We start from the raw sequence: 19,752 nt of genomic DNA on the forward strand, positions 1-19,752 counted from the left end.
GGTATATGATCAGGTTTTCCTAGGGTGCCCAAGCTTCCTAAGCATGGGCCTGTGCTCTGGTCCTCTCTGAGAATTCTCCTCTGATCTATTGGCTCTTTTTCTCCCCACTCCGCCCCCCACCGCAAGTTCACCCTATTCTGCTTGGGGAGGGGGTGGTTTCAGGTCTGGAAGAGGCCTCCAGAGGTAATACAGGTAAAAGGACTAAGCTCCCTGCTAACCAGCTGCCAGCACTAGGGTGAAATGTGATCAGTAGAGATTAAATATTAATAACAGAGTGAAAGTGGGCATTTGATAACTACTTTTTTTCTCAGGCTCTGTTCTGCTATCAAGGCTCCAGAAAGGGGTGCTTTGACCCTGGCCCTTATAAGCAAGAGGGTGGGTAGAGCCTAGCCTCTCTTTCCATGAGTCGTAAATGGCTGGCACTGCCCTGGCTCCAATTTCCTCTAAGGGGGTCCTACAGAGCAGTTGCAGTCTACAGCCTTCCCCCACACACCCCCAAAGCCTCCCAGGAAAGCTTCCTATTTCCCTACGCATGCATAATGACATTTCTAGCTTCTGTTTGAGTGGTCTCTGCTTCTTTTGAAAAAACTTCTGATATTTTAGACCTAGAAGGGCTTTTGTAGTCCAACCCCCCCCCCCTCCTCATTTTACAAATGAGGAAAACTGAGGTGCAGAAAAAAGTGACATCTAGGAGTCATCCAGTCATCAAGTATTTATGTGCTGGACATTACACTAGTCTCTGCCAATACTAAGGCAAAAACCAGCCCTAGCCTCTGTGGCGTCTAATGGGAAAAAACACACACAAACAACATATGGACAGGATAAAGTGGAAATAATGCCCAGGGTAGCCCTGGTGTTATGGAGATGCCAGGAAAGGTGATTCATGGAAGATTCATGGATTTTAACAGGAAATCAGGCAAGTCAGCAGACAGAGGAGGAGGGAGAGAATTCCAGGCACTAGAGACAGCCAGTGAAAATGCAGAGTGGGCAGGTGGAGCCTGAGCCCAGAATAGAGGCAAGGCCTACATCACTGGTTTGCAGAGCACCCAGAGACAAACTGGAAGAAGACTGGAAGGGCCGGAAGGGGCCAGATTAGCAAAGACTTTAAAAGCTAAACAGAACAGCGTATATTTGCTTGTGAAGGGTTTAGGGAACCACATGAATTTATTGAATAGTGACGTGATAGATCAGACTATTACTTTAAGAATACCAATTTGACAGCTGAGGGCACTGGAGTGGGGACAGACTTGTAGCTGGGAAACCAGTCAGCAGTCTCTTTCAATAGTCCAGATGTGAGGTGCTAAGGACCTGTACCATAATAATGGTAGTGTTTATAGGAGACAAGGGAGAGTATAGAAGCAATGCTATGTAGGATCAACAGCACATGGTGTAACTGATAGGATGTGGAGGTTAGCGTGAGGCGCCATGAGTGACTCTAGGGACCTTTCCACACCAGCAAATTTTATTTTCAGTTCCAAATTCTTTTCTTCCCTCCACCCCTTCTCCCATTGAGAAGCCAAAAAATACAATTCCTATTATACATATGAAGTCATGCAAAACACATTTCCATATTGCCCAGAAAGTAAAAAATATGTTTATATCTGGACTCTTGAGTCCAAGTGGATAGCACTTTTCACCATGAGTCTTTTGGAGTTATGCTGGATCATTATTTTTTGTTTTTGGAGGGCAGTTGGGGTTAAGTGACTTGCCCAAGGTCACACGGCTAGTTTTTGTGTTATGTGTCTGAGGCCAGACTTGAACACAGGTCCTCCTGATTCCAGGGCTGGTGCACTATGCCACCTAGCCACCCTGGATCAATCATTATTTTGATTGCAGTTACTGAGTCTTTCACAGTTGATTTATCTTTCCAATATTGCTGTCCTCCTGGTTCTGCTCACTTCACTTTGCATCATTTCATGTCTTTCCAAGTGTTTTTCTGAATCCATCCCCTTCATAATTTCTTTTTTTTTTTTTAAGCAATCGGGGTTAAGTAACTTGCTCAAGGTTACACGGCCAGTTATTTCTGGGTGTGGTGCTGAGTATCTGAGCCCGGATTTGATCCAGGTCATCCCGACACTGGAGCCAATGCTCTTACTCCCTGAGCCACCTGGCCGCCCCTAAGCAATTGGGGTTAAGTAACTTGCTCAAGGTTACACGGCCAGGTGTTTCTGGGTGGGTGCTAAGTGTCTGAGCCCGGGATTTGATCTCCAGGTCTTCTCAACACTGGAGCCGGTGCTCTTACTCACTGTGCTACCCCTTCATAATTTCTTACAGAACAATAGTATCGGGCAGCTAGATGGCATAGTGAATAGAGTACTGGCCCTGGAGTCAAGAGGACCTGAGTTCAGATATGACCTCAGACACTTAACACTTACTAGCTGTGTGACCTTGGGCAAGTCACTTAACCCCAACTGCCCTGCCTTCCCCCCTCCAAAAAGACAAAGAAATAAAAATGAAAAGAACAATAGTATTCCATCACATTAATATACCCTACCTTGTTCAGCCATTTTCCCAATTGATGGGCATCCCCTCGGTTTCCAGTTCTTTGCCATCACAAAAAAAGCTGCTATGACATTTTTGCACATACTAGTCCCTTTCTTTTTAACTCCTTGGGCTATCGTCCTAGTAGCTGGATCAAAAGGCAGGCGTGGTTTTGTGGTCCTATGGGTATAGTTCCAAATTAGTCTCCAGTATGGTTGGATAAGTTCATAGCTCTACATTATATTAGTGCGCCTATTTTCCCACATCCCTTCCAGCATTTCTTAATTGTCTTTTTTGTCAGCTTTGCCAATCTGATAGGTGTGAGGTGGTACTTCAGAGTTGTTTTAATTTGCAATTCTCTAATTATTAATGATTTGGATAATTTTTTCACAAGGCTTATACACAGAAAACAATAAAAAGCCATTTAAAACAGTATATGTTTGAATGATTGTGTGATACAGAATGTAAGTACCAAAATAGTTCAGAAAAGCGAGTGATAACTGTGGACTTGAATCCCTGCTCTTGGACTCAAAAGATAGATTTTGAGCTGGAAGGAAGCTTAGGTGGCATCCAGTCCAAGCTCTTCATTTTACAGATGGAGAAGCTTGGCCAAGAAAGATTAAATATATACGCAGGGTCCCAGGGGATCATGAGATTGTGCAGCCAAGGGTCTGCTGACTTCACTGTGTGACCTTGGGAAATCACCTCAGGTTCTCCTTTCTGGGACTTAGTTTTCTGTCTTTTCAAATAAGGAGACTGGACTAGATGGTTTCTGAAAGTCTTCCCAAACTTGATATTCTGGGGCTCTGTCATTATTTCAGGAAGATGTCCTCAGGATATGGGACCAGATTCTAACTTTGAAGGATGGCCAAGGTTTGAAGAGGCAGAGTTTGAGTAGGTAAAATGGGGCCACAACAGGTTGTAGAGAACAGTATAAGGACATAGCCAAGTATAGAATGAGCCTGCTGGCATGGTGGGACCTGACTATAATGGAAGGTCTTCAGGGGAAGTAATGGGAGATAAGGAGCTCTGGGTGTAGAGTGGGACATGATAAGCAGAATCTTAAGGGTGGCCTGGGTGAGACACTGAATAGAGCACCAGCCCTGGAGTCAGGAGGACCCGAGTTCAAATCCGACCTCAGACACTTAACACAAAACTAGCCCTGTGACTTTGGGCAAGTCACTTAACACCAATTGCCCTGCCCTCCCCCCTCCAAAAAAAAAAAAAAAGAAGAATCTTAAACTCACTGAATCTGAGTTGAAAGGGACCATAGAATGTCAGCACATGAAAGGTTCCTAGAAAAGGATTAAGAGTGTGTGAATGAAATGGAACACTGGAAAATAGAATATCAATGCTCTAATCTGACAGGTGAAGTAACTGAGGCCTAGAAAAGGGAAGGGAATTGTCTATGGTCACACAGGAAATGTGGTAGGGAAGTTATTGTTCAGTAGTTTCAGTCGTGTCCAACTCTTTGTGACCCCACTTGGGGTTTTTTTGGCAAAGATACTGAAGTGGTTTGCCATTTCCTTTTCCAGCTCATTTTACAGATGAGGAAACTGAAGCAACCAGGGTTAAGTGACTTGCCCAGGGTCACACAGCTAGTTAGTGTCTGAGGATATATTTGAACTCAGATCTTCCTGATTCCAGGTGTGGCATTCTATCCTATGTTAGGGAAGTAGCGAAAATTTAAACTCCAGATCCTGATTCCCTGGGCTACTTCAGCTACAACTAAACAGATAAACAAGATTGTTTGGAGGAAATGGACCTTGGCAGCATTAAGACTTAGACTTAGCCAGTCTGGGTGGGGGGTGGGTAAGGTATTCCCGGGAGAAGGAGACAAGTTTAGTGGGGAGGAGGAACAATGAAGAGTCAGCCTGACTAGAATGGAGAGTGGAAAGAGATATTGATCAGACCTTTCTACTTTCAAATATTCTGCCTTAATCAAATCACCTGACTCTTTCAAACTGGGTTGCAAATAAAATCAGACACCAACACAAAGCCCATATTCCTTTTCTGAGAAGAAGTTAACTAGGGGAGCTGTGGAGGGGAGGGGAAAGGTGGATTTTGGTTTCAAGTAAAAGAGGATATGAGGGACAGTCACCAAAGGATAGAGAGCTAGTCCTGGAATTACAGGACCTGGATTCAAACCCAGCTCTGCTACCAATCCCCTGGGTGACCTCAGAAAACATCCTCTCTCATTGGGCCTTGTTTCTTCCTTGACAAATAAGGACTTATACTTAAAGAACTTTAAGGTTCTTTGAGCTCTAAATCCTATAAGCATAGGAATCCTTGGGTACCCTGAGTCGGAGCACTTCCCCTAGGAATGCTGCCAGTGGAAGCAGGGAAAGAGCTGAGGAGGAGTCTCAGGAAAAGTCCCTTTCTTTCAGAAGTCCTCCTAAGAGGCAGGAACATACACAGACAGTTCTAACATAAGAAGGGATCAGACTACTAAAGCCACTCTGAGCCTCGCTCCAGAATTGCATTCCTTGTTAATACCTGCCTAATTTATAACATCTAATGTGCAGGAGAGATCCCTTTGTTTCCATGCTGGGGGAGGGGGGAGAAGTCTGGGTATCTGCCTACCTGTCATCTGTTCAGCCTGTGTCCCAGCCCTTTGGAGGATGGGAAAATTAGTTTTTCAAACTCATAAGTGTTATTGGATAGATTGAGAGACTGGTACAGTGGGAGAGCAGATCAGAAGACTTGTATTCAGATTCTGGCTCTGTAATTTACTAGATTGCTTCTCCTGTCCTCAGTTTCCCTAACTGTAAAATAAAGGCATTGGAGCAAAGGATCATTAAAGTCTCTTCAGTGTGATTTTATATCCTTTAATTGTGTAGAGTACTATTAGAAGGGAGTCAGGACCTCCAAGGACCTCAGGTCTCCAAGAAATTTCTCTAAATGAGTTATCTGCAGCGGTGGAGTTTCTACTTCCATAATGCAGTTCCTGACCAAAAATAAATTAATTTAATTCCTGCTTTATTCTGCTCTGGTTTAAGGCTCCAAAAAGCTCTGGGAAAGTATTACTTGTTACAGATGCAGTAGCTGCTTGGTCACCTGGCCCCTCCAAGGCCAGGCCCCTCTCAGCCTCCTCTTACAATTCTGGCTGGCCCAGGAGGGAGGCCTGGGGGCTATGGAAGGTATCTGTAGGTGGAGCTGGGTGTGGAGGGTTTGGCTGGGAATGATGGTGGGAGAAGTTCTGCCTGTGGCTGGAAACCAAGCTACACATTATCAGTCTCCCTATTCACCAAATATTTTGCGCATTTCACCCACCCTCACATCTAACACCAAACTCTTGGTTTCTTTTTGTTCTCTTTCCTTTTTGCTCTCTCCCTTCATTGAACTCTGTTCTCTTACTCTCTCTCATTCTCTCTGTTTCTCAGTTCTTTTCTTCCTGCCTCTTTCTTCCTCGATTTCTTCTTTGTCTCTCTCCCTACCTCTTTCTCTCTGACTTTGTCCTGTCTCTCTTTCTCACCATATCTCTCACTCATTCACTCTTCTCTCTCTCCCATCTACTGTCTCTGTTTATTCTGCTTTCTCTCCCTCTCAAAAGACCTCTGACTTGGAGCGGCTAGGTGGTGCAGTGAAAAGAACACTGGCCCTGGAGTCAGGAGTCGCTGAGTTCAAATCTGGCCTCAGACACTTAATACTTATTTGTCATGTGACTTTAGGCAAGTCACTTAGCCCCTAACTGCCCTACCTTCCCACCTCCAAAAAAAAAGGCTCGCTGACTTTTTTTCTCTCACCGTCCCCTTTGTTCACTCTATATTTATATGTTTTTTGGTTCTCCTTGGACATTCAGGAAACAAGGTCCTTTCGTTTGTCTTTCAACAATTTTTAAGTTGCCTTCCCCTGCTTCCTGTCCCAACATATCCTTTCTTGTCTCTACTTTTCCACACTCTTCCCACTTCTCCCAGACCTTCAGGGGTGGAGCTCATTTTTGTAATTCATTGTCCAGCATCTGTCTCCTGATCAATGGTCCAACCTCTTCCCTTCTCTAAGCCTCAGTTTCCTTTTCTGTTCAAAGAACAGATTGGTCTAGGTCCTTCCTAGCTTGAACATTCTTTTTTCTATGTTCCTCTCCAACTCTGACACATGATTCTTTGCTGTTCACACCTCTTCACCTGCTCTCGCTAAGCCTTATGGGGGAGGAAAGTAGAATGGATTTATGCCAATAATATTCTTCCTTGAGATTGGCTGCCAAAATGTCGGGATAAGGTACAAAAGCTTTGTGGGTGAATGCAGCAAATTATATAATTTTCTTCTCTCTTCAATAGGTGACTCCCTAGACACTCTAAAAGTCACTGAAGACCTCAGAGAAAGTGACCCATGTCTCTGTTAACCCATCTATTAGTCTGCATCTTTGGCTCTGGCTCCTGGATAGCCATCAATGGGCTATGGGTAGAGTTGCCTCAGCTGGTATCAAAACTACCCGAGGGCTGGAACCTACCCTCCTACCTTGTGATCATCATCCAGCTAGCCAATGTGGGGCCCCTCTTCATCACTCTTCTCCACCGATTCCGGCCTGGCTACCTCTCTGAGGTCCCGGTCATCTATGTGGTGCTGTCCCTGGGCACGGTAGCCTGCGTCCTCTTCTCTTTCTTATGGGAGAAGACTTCAGTGGTGGCTGGTGTTCCCCATAGCACAGCCTTCATGATCCTCACCTTCATCCTGGCCCTGGTGGACTGCACCTCCTCTGTCACTTTCCTGCCCTTCATGGCCCGCCTGCCACCCAAGTATGTTAACACCCTTTTTATTGGAGAAGGACTGAGTGGTCTCCTCCCTGCTCTGGTGGCTCTGATCCAGGGCTCAGGGGCCAAAACTTGTGCCCCTGTCACCAGTGGTTCTATGACCACCGCGCCACCTAAAATCACTAACGTGTCCTTCATCCCTGGAGTACTGAACATGACCACGAGCCCCAGCCTCATTGCTAGAACACCTCAGCCAGAGAACTGTCGCATCTCAGCCAATTTTTCACCCTTTGTCTATTTTCTCCTGTTGTCCCTCATGATGGCCAGCTGCCTGGTTTCCTTTTTTGGCCTGACACGTCTCTCTAAGCGATGGAAACTCTCTACTGGAGACAGCCTGGTCAACCAAGTGACTCTGAGATCCTTCAATTTCCAAGAAGCCTCAGCTGGCAGCAGCAACAGAGACAGCTGCTCCTCACTGGCCCTGCCTGAGGAAAACAGGGCCCCTGTTTGGTCACGGGCCCAGTTAGCCTTCATCTACATCGTGGTGGCTTTTGTGAACTCCCTCTCCAATGGAATCTTCCCTTCTGTTCATACCTACTCCTCCCTGCCCTATGGTTCCAAGGCTTACCACCTGTCTTCAGTGATTGGTTCTATAACCCACCCCCTGATTTGCTTCCTGTCTATGTTCCTACCTGAAATGTGAGTAACTCTGGCCCCTCGAAGTTTCTCCCCATTGGAGGGAGTGGGAGAGAAAAAGATAAGCGAGAGTTAGGGATAGGGAAAGGAGAGGGCAACTGAGGAATGGCCCCACTGAGAGGCAGAAGGATGGAGTGGAGGGAATAAGGACCTTAGGGTTCTAATCCCACTTCTACCATCATCTTGGTCAGCTAGGTAATTCCTGGAGTCAGGAAATCCTGAATTCAAATCCAGCCTCAGATACTTACTAGCTGTGTGACCTTGGGCAAGTTGCTTAACCTCCATTTGCCTCAGTTTCCTCAGATGTAAAATGGGGATTACCTACCTCCCAGGGTTGCTGTGAGGAGCAAATGAGGTCATATATTTGCCAGGTGCTTAGCACAGAGTGAGGGCTATCTAAAGGCTTATTCCTTCCCTCTCTTCTCCTTACATTCCTCTCGATCTTTCTTGAGGAAGATCATAGAATCAGATCTATAGGTGGAAAGGACCTCAGGATCTATCTAGTCTGGGAATTCTTAAGCTGGCATCTCTGAAGTTGTTTTATTTTTTATTATTATAATTTTTTAAAGCAATTGGGGTTAAGTAACTTGTTCAAGGTTACACAACCAGTTATTTTGTGTGGGTGCTAAGTATCTGAGGCCAAACCGATCTGGGTCTCCCCGACTCCAGGGGCCAGTGCTCTTACTCACTGTGCTACCTGGCCGCCCCTGAAGTTGTTCTATTTAATATTTGGATAACATCTCAGTATAATTGGTTTCCTTTGCAATCCTTTTCATTTTATCTTATGCACTTAAAAATATTCTGAGAAGGGGTCCACAAAGTTCACCAGATTATCAAGGGGCTCCTCCCCCAAAAGCCCTAAGAATCTCTGATCTAGTCTAACCCCCTCATTTTTACAGATAAGGAAATTGAGGCATGGGGAGATTAAATAAATTACCCTGTTTATATTCCAGGAGGAATTTATTTTATTTTAGCATAAATAAGTAATTTGGTTAGGTGATACAGTGGATAGAGTCAGGAAGAAGACCTGAATTCAAATCTGCCTTCAGACACTTAGTAGCTGTGTGACCCTGGGCAAGTCACCTAACCCTGTTTGCCTCAGTTTCCTTCTCTATAAGATTATTGGGAGATGGAAATGGCAAACCACTCCAGTGTTTTTGCCAAGAAAATCCCAATCTACTAAACAACAAAGATAAAAGATAAATTTAAGAGTAAGAAAACACTTGTCAGTCAATAAACATTAAGTACCAGGTTCAATTGCTAAGTGATAGCAATATTTTAAAAAAGGCAAAAGACAATTCCTGGCCTCAAGAAGCTCACAATCAAATGAGGGAGGTGACTAAAAGGTACAAAAGATTTCTTGAGAGGATAAAGTCAGAGCTGATATTCCAAGGAAGTTTTCTTATATGTAGACATACTACCTGATAAGAAGTAGATTTGAACCTGGATTCTCTGTCAGTGAATCTCTTTCCATTGGACCATACTGAATTTTAGGTCCTGTCCACCTTGAATATTTTATATTATAAGGTCCTTTCCAGAACAGACTCAGAATTTCTGTCCCTGGGCCCAGGCTAGGCCTTGATCTTCTAGCCTGTGGCAAGGCTGGATTCTTGCCCTACTCATCCTGAGTTACCACTTAATTAGCCCTGCCTAGCCAGAGAAGTTCTCACGCTTCTAAACACACTTGTATTGTTCATCTTTTTGATCCTCCAGTCTTCGAGTGGGAGCAGGATTGATGGTGGGAAGAAGGTATAGGGGCCATGGATGAGTTTAGCTACTAGGTTTGCTTGGCTTCTAGGTTCCCAATTGAGTGTCACCTCTTGAGTAGAAGAGGAGTGGCCACTACTCCCTTGAAAACCAGAGTCCCAAAGGCTCTTGCTGGTCACATGGGTCTGTGTTCTTCAATGGGCTTGTGGGCTACCATCATAACTGAGTTTCCCTTGTGGGCAGAGCCCTATGTTAGGGGTTATAAGGCACTGTCCCTCCCCTCTAGGACACTCTTAAGTTCTTGACTGAAACAATGTTCACATACAGAGGAAAAACATGAATATCACAGAAAATTAGAGCTTGGAAGGACTTCAGAACATAAAATGTTGGATATGCATAGTAGCTGGACCTGTAACTTGTTTGGTGTAGGGAATTCCCAGATGAGGAGAATATTCCTCTAGGAATACAGTTTGGCACTGTCCCTTCAAGTCTTAGGAAATTGCCTAGCTTACTGGGAGGGTATGTCCAGAGGTGGCACCTGAACCCAGTCTTACCTGGGTTCAAAGGCAGCTCTCTGTCAACTATGTCAGTGTTGGAAGATACCCTAGTCAAACACTGTTATATTACAGATAAGGAAACTGAGACTAAAAAGAAGGGATTTCCCCCAAGAGATTAAATAGCAGAGACAGTAATAGCCCCCTCCTGGGTCCCTAGGCCTATCACATTCTTTCATGGCTGCTGGCAGGTGATTGATCATATTTGGGTCAGGTAAAGTCTTCTCCTTAGAAGCTTACTTTGGAGGTGTGGATATGGGAGGGAAGTGCAAAGTCCCCTGAGTTGGGGACAGTTTGTCACACCAACCTTTTGCTTCCCTCCCCAGGCCTCTCTTCTGGCTGGGGGTCACCACACTGGTGGCCACTGGTTTTGGAGCCTACAACATGGCCATGGCTGTCCTGAGTCCCTGCCCTCTGCTGCAGGGCACCCGCTGGGGAGAAGCCATCATCGTAAGTAACATCTGCCCTTCTTGACTCTCTCCTTCCGTCCTCCCCTCTTCTCTCTGTCTCTGCTTCAGTTCCTTCTAGACCAGAGTAAGTATCAGGCCATTGGTTTGGTTTTGGGGTGGGGAAGTATCTCAGGTGGCCTCCCATTGGTGTGAAGGGAAAACGGCTTGCTACTGGGGCTCCAGTTGCACTGGGAGGTCAGGTTAATAGGGTTCTTTCTGCCCTGGAGAATCCTGTCTGAAGGGCAGGGGCATGTCTCCCTTTGTGCCTTCAGGTTACCTCCTGGGTGCTTTGTGGTGGGATCCTGACCTATGTCAAGGTGATGACTGGAGTGTACCTGCGCAAGGTGAGCCAGAGCGCCCTCCTGTGGTGTGGTGCAGCAATACAGCTGGGCTCTGCATTTGGAGCGACACTCATGTTTCCTCTGGTCAACGTGCTGCACCTTTTTAAGTCCTCCAACGGAATCACCCATTGTCCCAGCTGAGCATGCCCCAGGACAACTTTTCTGGACTGAAGAGCTTGGAGAGCCAATCACATCCCCATACAAATTTCCCTCAGACACTGACACAGACATTCCCAACTCTGCTTTCCCTACCCTGTCCTCCCCCCAGGAATGTAAAAGCTTCTACAATTAGAGCCATCAGGGAAGACTCCACTGCCATCTCCAAGAGTCACCACCACAAATTCCACTATTATATATTATATTATTATTATATTAATAATATATATTATATGTATATATAATATATATTATATTCCACTAAGTCAGGACCTTGTTCAGTGTTTTTATAAATCATTGTCTTGGGCATTTGGGTACTTGCTCTACCTCTGGAGGGAAAGTAGGCTAGTCCACAGTCTTAACTGATTATGGGCTAGCCTACTATTCATGGGTTAAGTGACTTGCCTGGGGTCATTCAGCCAGTATGTGATATAGATAAGACTTAAACCACGGACTTCCCAAGTCTAGACTTCTATTTATTACCTCACACTTTTGTATTTCAAATTAATCAATGATCCATTGTCAAAATCAATAAAATAAGTTTTTTTTTTATCTTATCCATTGAAACAAATGTGTCTATTAAATGCCTACTATGTGCAAGATACTGTGTTATGCACTGGGGATAGAAAGAAGAAATATAAAACAAAAACAATTCCTCAATGAGTTTAAATTCTAATGAGGTATCCAAATTTGTAAATAGAAGTGGCATCTGAACTGAGTGTAAAAGAACCTAGGAATTCTAAGGGGCAGAGAGGGCATCCCAGGCAAGGAGTCAGCTTGTGCAAAATGGATTTGGGAATGCTGACTCTGGGGAACATCTAGGAAGTAGTTCTACATATGAAAGGGAGAAATCTGACAAATTTGGAATGTGAGGTTTATGTAAAGCTTTAAATGCCAGGTTGAAAAATTTGTATTTTATCCTAAAGGCAATAGCAAGTCACTATCCAAGACTAGGGGATAGTGTGATCAAACTTGTACTTTAGGAAGATTATATTGTCACTCGTGGAGAATGGGTTGGAGAAAGGAGAAACCAGAAGCTAGGAGATTATTATAATATCTTATTCAAAAGATGATAAAAGCCTGAACTAAGTAAATAGTATCCCTGGAGAGAAGGGGATGAATGACAGATACAATGATGACTGAATTGACCAAGATTTGAAGATTAGTCAAGATAGCAGAGTAGCAGGAAGAAATACAGCCAAGCTTTCCCCCACAACTCTTCCACAAAGATCCTGGAAACACCAGATCAAGTCCACTCTCCCTACAAATCAGTCATTTTTCCATCCCAGATTGGCATAAGGAGTCTAGATGCTGGGGATAGGATCTAGCTAGGAACCACTAGATGGAGCATTCCAGAACAGACTGAGAGACAACGCTGTATGCTAAGGCAAGGGGTTCTGGACCCACACAGAGGGGTCTGACTTTGTGGAAGATGCAGGTTTGGATGCCAGCTAGTAGCTTTTGTCCCTACCTAATTCTGGTCACAGATGCAGGACTGTGCTCAAGGGTGGAAGTCCAATTTAAGGAGTAGTCACAGGCCCTTGATTATGTCCTGAGCAAGGAGCAAGTTCAGAACTAATCTACCACTATATGGCTCTGCCTCCACAAGTGGAGAAGAGCAGAGTCTAAGCTCTAGCCTCTAGACCAGACTGTAATGGGATAACTAAGGCAAGAATTTAGATCAAAGGGGAGCCTACTGTCACAGTAAACCTTCCCAGTCAGCTGATAGTGGTTGAATTCAGCAGCAGTTTACTAGCATAAATTTGTTGCCCAGACCCAAACCTAGGTCTGGAACTTTCAGAGCTTAGACTGGGGTGGGGGTAGCCATCTGACTTTGTCCCAGCCACTATATAAGAGCACTGAAAGCATGCAGGTCCCCAGCCTGAGATCCAAGAATAATTCAACACTCAGTAGCCTAAGAAAGCAGCCACAGGATCAAGAGGACACAAGCTCAGCCTAGATACTCCTAGAAGTGTGCAGAGTCTGGCCCTGTGTATCAGCAATGCCATATTCACAATGCCTATAGAGATTACAAATATGCTGATATAATTATCCATTAGAAAATACGTCATGTTTGCCATATGAGGAAATAAACTAGAAAATTTATTAAGATACCAAAAGACTGAGTCCCAAAACCAGAAAGTGAAAGCCATCAGAGTAGTTATGACATTGGCACAGGTAGATAAAGTAGAAAGCACCCACATTTTCAAGCCTTTAAAACAGAACAGGCTACCTCAGGCAAAGGTCCTCCTCTCCCCACGCACAGCAACCACCCAGCGTCCTGGAAGCGCACTCCCAGCAGCTCCGGCCCCTGGCAGTCCTCAGCAGGAGTCCTTAGCAGAAAGTCCTTAGCAGTTCTAACTCAAAAAGGGCTTCGCACTGCCACTGCCTCTGCTGCTGCCGCCGTCACCACCACCGCCAGCCACCGAAGGAACGCTAGCTTGGCTTCCGCTTCCTCTTGCTCTGCCCCTTCCTGCTACGTCAGCAAGTCCAACGGGGCATGGAAGATCTTTAAATCCCATAACCCTTACACCCTGACATGAAGTGCGAAGGCTGAAAGAATAAGCAAACAAAGAGTCCCAACTTAGAGTCGTTAAGGTGACAGGGACACTCATGACAAACCCAGAGGAAATGTATGATTTCCAAAGAAACCTTCCAAGAAATATAGCTTGGGCTGTGGGCAAGTTCAAGAATTCCTGAAAGAGATGAAGCAAGAGGTTGTTGTTTTTTTAATGTTTAAATGATTTTTTAAAATGAAATGACAGTGTTAGAGGGGAAAGAAATTATTAATCACAAGCTACGGGGGAAAAATTGGAAAGAGAATCAATAGCTCAGCACAAGAGGTACAAAACCTCGCCCAAGACACAAACTCCCTAGAAATGAGAATGAACCAAATAGAAGTCCAATGACTCCATGAAACAACAAGAAATATTTAAAACAAAATGAAGACCAAAAAAGAATAGAAAAATATAAACTATCTCAGCAAAATAACTGACCTCAAAAACATGCATGATTGGAGAATTTATCACTGGATTGAAGTCATGCTACAAAAGAGCTGGAACATCACATTTCAAGAAATCATAACAGAAAACTGCTCAGATCTCTTTGAACCAGGGGAAAGGCAAAATCAAAATAGAAAGAATTCACTGGTCATCTCCTGGAAGAAACCTCAGAATGCAAACACCTAGGAGCATTATAGCCAAAATGCAAGGCTTCAGGACCAAAGTAAAAATACTGCAAGTACCTAGAAAAGATTTGAGTACCAAGGTGCTATGGCCAGGGCCGCATTTGAATTAGGAGCCACCAATATGAAGGAAAAGAAAGCTGGCAGTCTGATGTTCCAAAAGACAAAAAGATATAGGCTTATGGATAAGAATAACTTCGCCAGCAAAACTGAGTGTAAATTTATAGAGGGAAAAATAGATCTTTAATGAATGCTTTCCAAGCATTTCTGATGAGATCAGAGCTGCATAGAAACTTTGAAATACAAACACAGGAGTCAAGAGAAACATAAAAAGGTAAACATGAACAAACGATCACAAAAAGCCAAACAAGGACAAACTGTTCATGTTCTTACACAAGATGATGCATGTGTCCCCTCTGAATACTATTATCATCATGGGTCATAGAAGGAGCCTAATAGGATGAGGGTCTCAGATTAATTGTCTTGTTTTGATGATCTTAAATAAAAGGTAGAGAAAGGCAAAGAAACACCATGGGCAGGGAAGTGAGAGGATGGTGGAAAAAATAATTTCACATAATCAGGGTGTATAAGTAGACAACACAAACAAGAAGGAAGGGGTGGGGAGAGCAGGTGACATTTGAACCTCACAGCTCAATTGGTCAAAGAAGGGCAGAAAATGCACCCACACAGTTGGGTATAGAAAAACATTTCACTCAACAGGGAAACAAAGGAAAGGATAGAAGAGAGATGTAAGAATAAGAGGAAGAGATGGATTAAGGGAGGGATTAGTCCTAAACAAACAAACTCTTAACTAAGGAGAGTTTAAAAGAAAAGAAAGAATAAGAACCTGGACTTAGGCTCAGGGTGAAGGGAACCGAAGAGGGTCAAGAGAGCACAAGCAGATTGTACCAAGCTAGCGCCCTGGTGTTGAGCACGCTCTTCTCTCACCACCGTCTTCTATATAAAGGGCACAGGAAACAAAGAGAAAGAAAGGTATGAGGCAATAGGATGGAGGGAAGCCCAAATAATGGTCATAACTGTGAATATGAATGGGATGAACTCATCACAAATGGAATACAATAGCAGCATGGATTAGAAAGCAGAATCTGATAATATTTGGTTGACAAGAAACACATCAGAAACAAAGATTCACATAGGATTAGATGAAGAGACTATGGCAAAATCCATTATGCTTCAGCTGAATTAAAACAAATCAAAAATAGCAATCAGGGTCTTACACAAGGCAATAACAAATTAAACGAGTTAATAATTTTTTAAAAGAGATGATGAAACTACATTCTACTGCAAGTTTCCATAGACAATGAATTAATATCAATACTAAACCTATATGTACCAAATAAGATAACATCTACATGCATAAAGGAAAAGTTAGTTGAGTTACAAGTTTCTCTGATAAAAGAAAGTCTCATTTCTATGATAAACAGAGAACTGGAGAGACTGTGGGAAAACAGGTACATTAATGAACTGTTGTGGGTCTGTGAACTGGTTCCAGCATTCTAGAAAGCAGTTTGGAACTATTCCCCAAAAGTTATTAAACTGTCAAATAATCATTTGATCCAGCAATACTAGAACCAGCTTGGGGTGGCTATGTGGCGAAGTGAAAAGAGCACTGGCCCTGGAGTCAAGAGAACCTGAGCTCAAATCCAGCCTCAGACACTTAACACTTACTAGCTGTGTGACCTTGAGCAAGTCAACCCCAATTGTCCCTCCAAAAAAACAAGCAAAAAAAAATAAGTTTACTGAATTGTGGAATTGAATCCTGTAAACTAAAAGGAAACAAACAAATTAATTAAAAAAAATAAATTAAAAAAAATACTAGAACCAGCTCTACCCCTCAAAGATACCAAAGGAAGAGGGAAAGGATATATATGTGTGTGTAGATAAATATACATACATGTGTATGTTTAGATACATATACACATGCACATGTGTGTATAATATACATATACATATTAGACTCTTTTTGTGGCGGCAACAAACTGGAGGAGGAGGGGTGCCCATGTTTTGAGGCAGTTGAACAAGTTATGGCATATATAGGGTTGTGCTGATAAATGTAAAACTGGCTTTTTGGGGGGAAATGTATAGGTGGCACACTTTTAAGTTTAATCTGCATTATTAAAATTTTCTTCACCATTTTGCTAAGTCTATAAAATCAACAAAACAATCAGTCCCTGATCTGTGGTATTTGCAGATGTTGAAGGTATAGATATAGATACTCACATTGAAAATTTAACTACCAGCTCTTAGTAGTCTATACCAGCTGACTTCCGTGCATCCCTAGGCATATGAATGTGATGGGATACTTTTATGCTATAACAAGAAGTTGGTTTCAGATGAACATGAGAAGACTTGTATGAAGTGAGCAGAATATAGAGATATGGGCAGGTCTCACTTTGGCTGCTGAGTGGAAGATAGACTGAAGAAGGGAGAGGCTTGAGGCAGAGAATAGTCAGGTGAAAGGTGAAAAGAGCCTGAAATTAAGTTATGGTAGTTGTGTGAGTAGAGAGGAGGGAATGTAGATGAGAGATGTTATGGAAGATGAATCAGCATGGTTTAGCAATTAATAGGCTACGTGGGTAAAAAAGAGAGAACTTGGCCAAGTATGTGAAGTTTGGAGATTTGAAAGATGGCGGTGCTCTGGACAGGGATAGAGAAGTCTGGAAGATGGGTGAGTTAGGGCAAAAGCTAACGAATGTAATGAGATCTGAGGTGCAGATTACAACTTTTCCATTACTGCCCATCCTAAGAATGTCACTTTTTCCCACACAAAACAAAAAAGATGGCAACTCATACTCATACTCACTGACTATCACCCTTGAACAGAGGCCAGTGTCTATGAGTGTCTTCCACAGTCCACATAACACGGGTATGGAGGGCATGGGGTAGGCGTGGTGGGGGCAGGGGAATTTTCAAGAAGGCCCTACCCTTTTTGAGTTCAAATCTGAGCTCAGACAATTACTAACTGTGTGACCCTGGGCAAGTCATTTAACTCTGGTTGCCTCAGTTTCCTCACCTGCAAAATGAGCTGAAGAAGGAAATGGCAAACCTCTCCTGTATCTTTGCCAAGAAAACACCAAATGGGGGTGGCCAGGTGGCTCAGCGAGTAGGAGCACTGGCTCCAGTGTCGGGATGACCTGAGGATCAAATCTGGGCTCAGATACTTAGCACCACACCCAGAAATAACTGGCCATGTAACCTTGAGCAAGTTACTTAACCCCGATTGCTTTAAAAAAAAAAAAAAAAGAAAACACCAGATGGGGTCACAAGGAGCCAGATACTGCTGAAAAGTTACTCAACAACAATGGATGGAAAAATCATTGTTTCATTCTTTGTGTCATACAGTGTCCGGCACAAAGAAGGCACTTAATAAATGCTTGCTTGGGGATAGAGTAGTCTTGGGGAAGAGGGTAAGTGTGATTGTGTTGGAGGCAAACTCTACAATTAGCTACCATGGAAAGGGCGGGGCGGCCTGCGGTCCCACCCTCTAACAGGTTTCTCATTTATCCCTTGGGATCAAGTTATGGGCCTCCAATGGGCCTGTCTCCTGCTTTGTAGACCACTGCTCTGGACTCCAAACCCTGTGCTCCTGGACACGTTTCTTCCCTGTTACAAATGTAATTTGTCCTAAGAGATATTCCCTCCCTCATGCCCCCTTCTTCGCCTCTGAGTCTGTGTCTCCCAGCATTCTTTCATTCCTCAGACATTACACATGTCTTCTATGCAGTACTGGGCCCTGAGGAGGAGACAAAGACACATAAGAAACGGGTCCCTGTCCTCTGGACATTGCATTCTGGCCAAAATATAGGCTTCTTGTGGTTCAATCACAGCCCATTCCACACGACCCCATTCCGGGTTTTCTTGACAAAGATAACTGTAGTGATTTGCCATTTCCTTTTCATTTTACAGATGAGGAAACTGAGGTAAACAGAGTTAAAAGACTTGCCATGGGTAGCAAAGTTAGTAACGTCCTGAGGCCAGACTTGAACTCAGGTCTTCTTGACTCCAGGTTTGGTGCTCTATCCATTGAGCCACCCAGCTACCTCACAACATGAACAGTATTCCTTTAACTCCTATCAAGCTACAAGTGACCAAGATCTTAGCCCAGGGTACCCAGATGGCCATGTACGACACTCAACAGTAGGACTTCAGCACTACAGGACAGGGAGTTTCAACAAGAAAGAGTTAGACCCCACCCCTAGAGATGCCCTCCCCAGGTTGGGCCAGCCTGCAAGGGGAAGGGGTGGAAGAGTGAAGAGATGGAGGAAGAAGGGCAGCCACTGGTGGAACCCTCACCCTTCCCTCCCCATCCCTGTGTCAGTACAGACTGCAGGGAGAGGGTGTCTGGACCAGTGGGGGTGGGGCAACCCAGAGAGCCTTACCATTGAGCCATGCATGGGCATAGGGGTCCCAACAGGAGACCCAGAAGGGACTCAGCCTGAGCTGCGGGCACTTATCTGTGGGGACTGATACAGGGCAGAGGAAGATGATGCTTTTCATGCTGCTGTTCAGCCAACAGCCAAACTGATGCTGCAGAAATGGTACCTGACTATGTCAGACAAGGAGAGGAAAAAGATAGTTCAAGAGCTTATGCAGGTCATCCTGACCAGAAAGCCCAAGATGTGCAGCTTCCTGGAGTGGAGAGACCTCAAAGTTTTCTAAGAGACATGCCAGCCTCTACTTCCTCTGCACCATTGAGAGCCAAGATAATGAGCTCATCACACTGGGCCTGAGCCATCAATATGTGGAGCTCCTGGACAAATATTCTGACAGTGTATGTGAACTCAACATCATCTTCAACTTTGACAAGACCTACTTCATCTTGGATGAATTTCTGATGGGTGGTGATGTCCAGGATACCTCTTAGAAAAGTGTGCCAAAGGCCATAGAACAAGCAGATCTAATACAGGAGGAAAATGAGTCACCTCAAAATGGCCCAGAGAAGATGGGTTTGGCATAGTTTCCCACCCAATGGGAGATGCATTGCAGGGTCACCATGCCTTGGCAGGCAGGGCTGGCTGCTTCAAAGTTCACTCACATTCAGATCCCTTTTCCCTGTGGAATGCCCTTCCCTTGCTCTTTCAATTTCCTCTTGGAGAGAGCTGTGGGCTGAAATCCTTCAAACATTCTTTTTTTCTCTGACTCTCATCACTTCCTGTTCCTTCACTTTTTCCAGTTGATGTTTGAGAAATTGGATGGGTAGAGAAAGCCAATGACCAAGAAGACAGGTGTCAACAGGTGTGATAATCTCTCTCTCTCTCTCTCTCTCTCTCTCTGTCTGTCTGTCTGTCTCTCTTTCTCTCTCTCTCTCTTTCTCTCCCCCTCCCCTCTCCCCTCCTTTCCCTTCCTCTCCTTTCCTCGCTCTTACTTTCCTGATCCTGAGAATTGACTTCATCCAAACCTTATTCCATTCTCACATACACAGTAAATATATATATATATATATATATATATATATATATATATATATATATA

The 19,752-nt window shown here is 44.1% G+C and overlaps 1 protein-coding gene and 1 pseudogene across 1 annotated transcript; both read left to right on the plus strand.

Moving 5' to 3' along the window:
• The first annotated feature begins 6,798 nt into the window (after positions 1 to 6,798).
• LOC138150527 (solute carrier family 52, riboflavin transporter, member 3-like) lies at positions 6,799 to 11,646 on the plus strand. Its single transcript, XM_069073974.1, has 3 exons — positions 6,799 to 7,871; positions 10,456 to 10,579; positions 10,851 to 11,646. The coding sequence occupies exons 1-3, from the start codon at positions 6,811 to 6,813 to the stop codon at positions 11,058 to 11,060; spliced, it is 1,395 nt and encodes a 464-aa protein (XP_068930075.1). The 5' UTR covers positions 6,799 to 6,810; the 3' UTR covers positions 11,061 to 11,646.
• A 7,117-nt stretch (positions 11,647 to 18,763) lies between these two features.
• LOC138150528 (AP-1 complex subunit sigma-1A pseudogene) lies at positions 18,764 to 19,237 on the plus strand (annotated as a pseudogene).
• Positions 19,238 to 19,752: the final 515 nt, after the last annotated feature.

This window comes from Petaurus breviceps, unplaced genomic scaffold, assembly GCF_028583685.1.
Source record: "Petaurus breviceps papuanus isolate PSGF00001 unplaced genomic scaffold, PetGlider_PUasm1.0 90879, whole genome shotgun sequence".
NCBI lineage: Eukaryota > Metazoa > Chordata > Mammalia > Diprotodontia > Petauridae > Petaurus > Petaurus breviceps.

Excerpts from the sequence above, each read along its gene's own strand:
- LOC138150527 (XM_069073974.1), top strand. The coding sequence starts at position 6,811 with ATGTCTCTGTTAACCCATCTATTAGTCTGCATCTTTGGCTCTGGCTCC. Across the intron at positions 7,872-10,455 it reads TCTATGTTCCTACCTGAAAT|GCCTCTCTTCTGGCTGGGGG; the intron begins GTGAGTAACTCT and ends TTCCCTCCCCAG. Across the intron at positions 10,580-10,850 it reads GCTGGGGAGAAGCCATCATC|GTTACCTCCTGGGTGCTTTG; the intron begins GTAAGTAACATC and ends TTGTGCCTTCAG.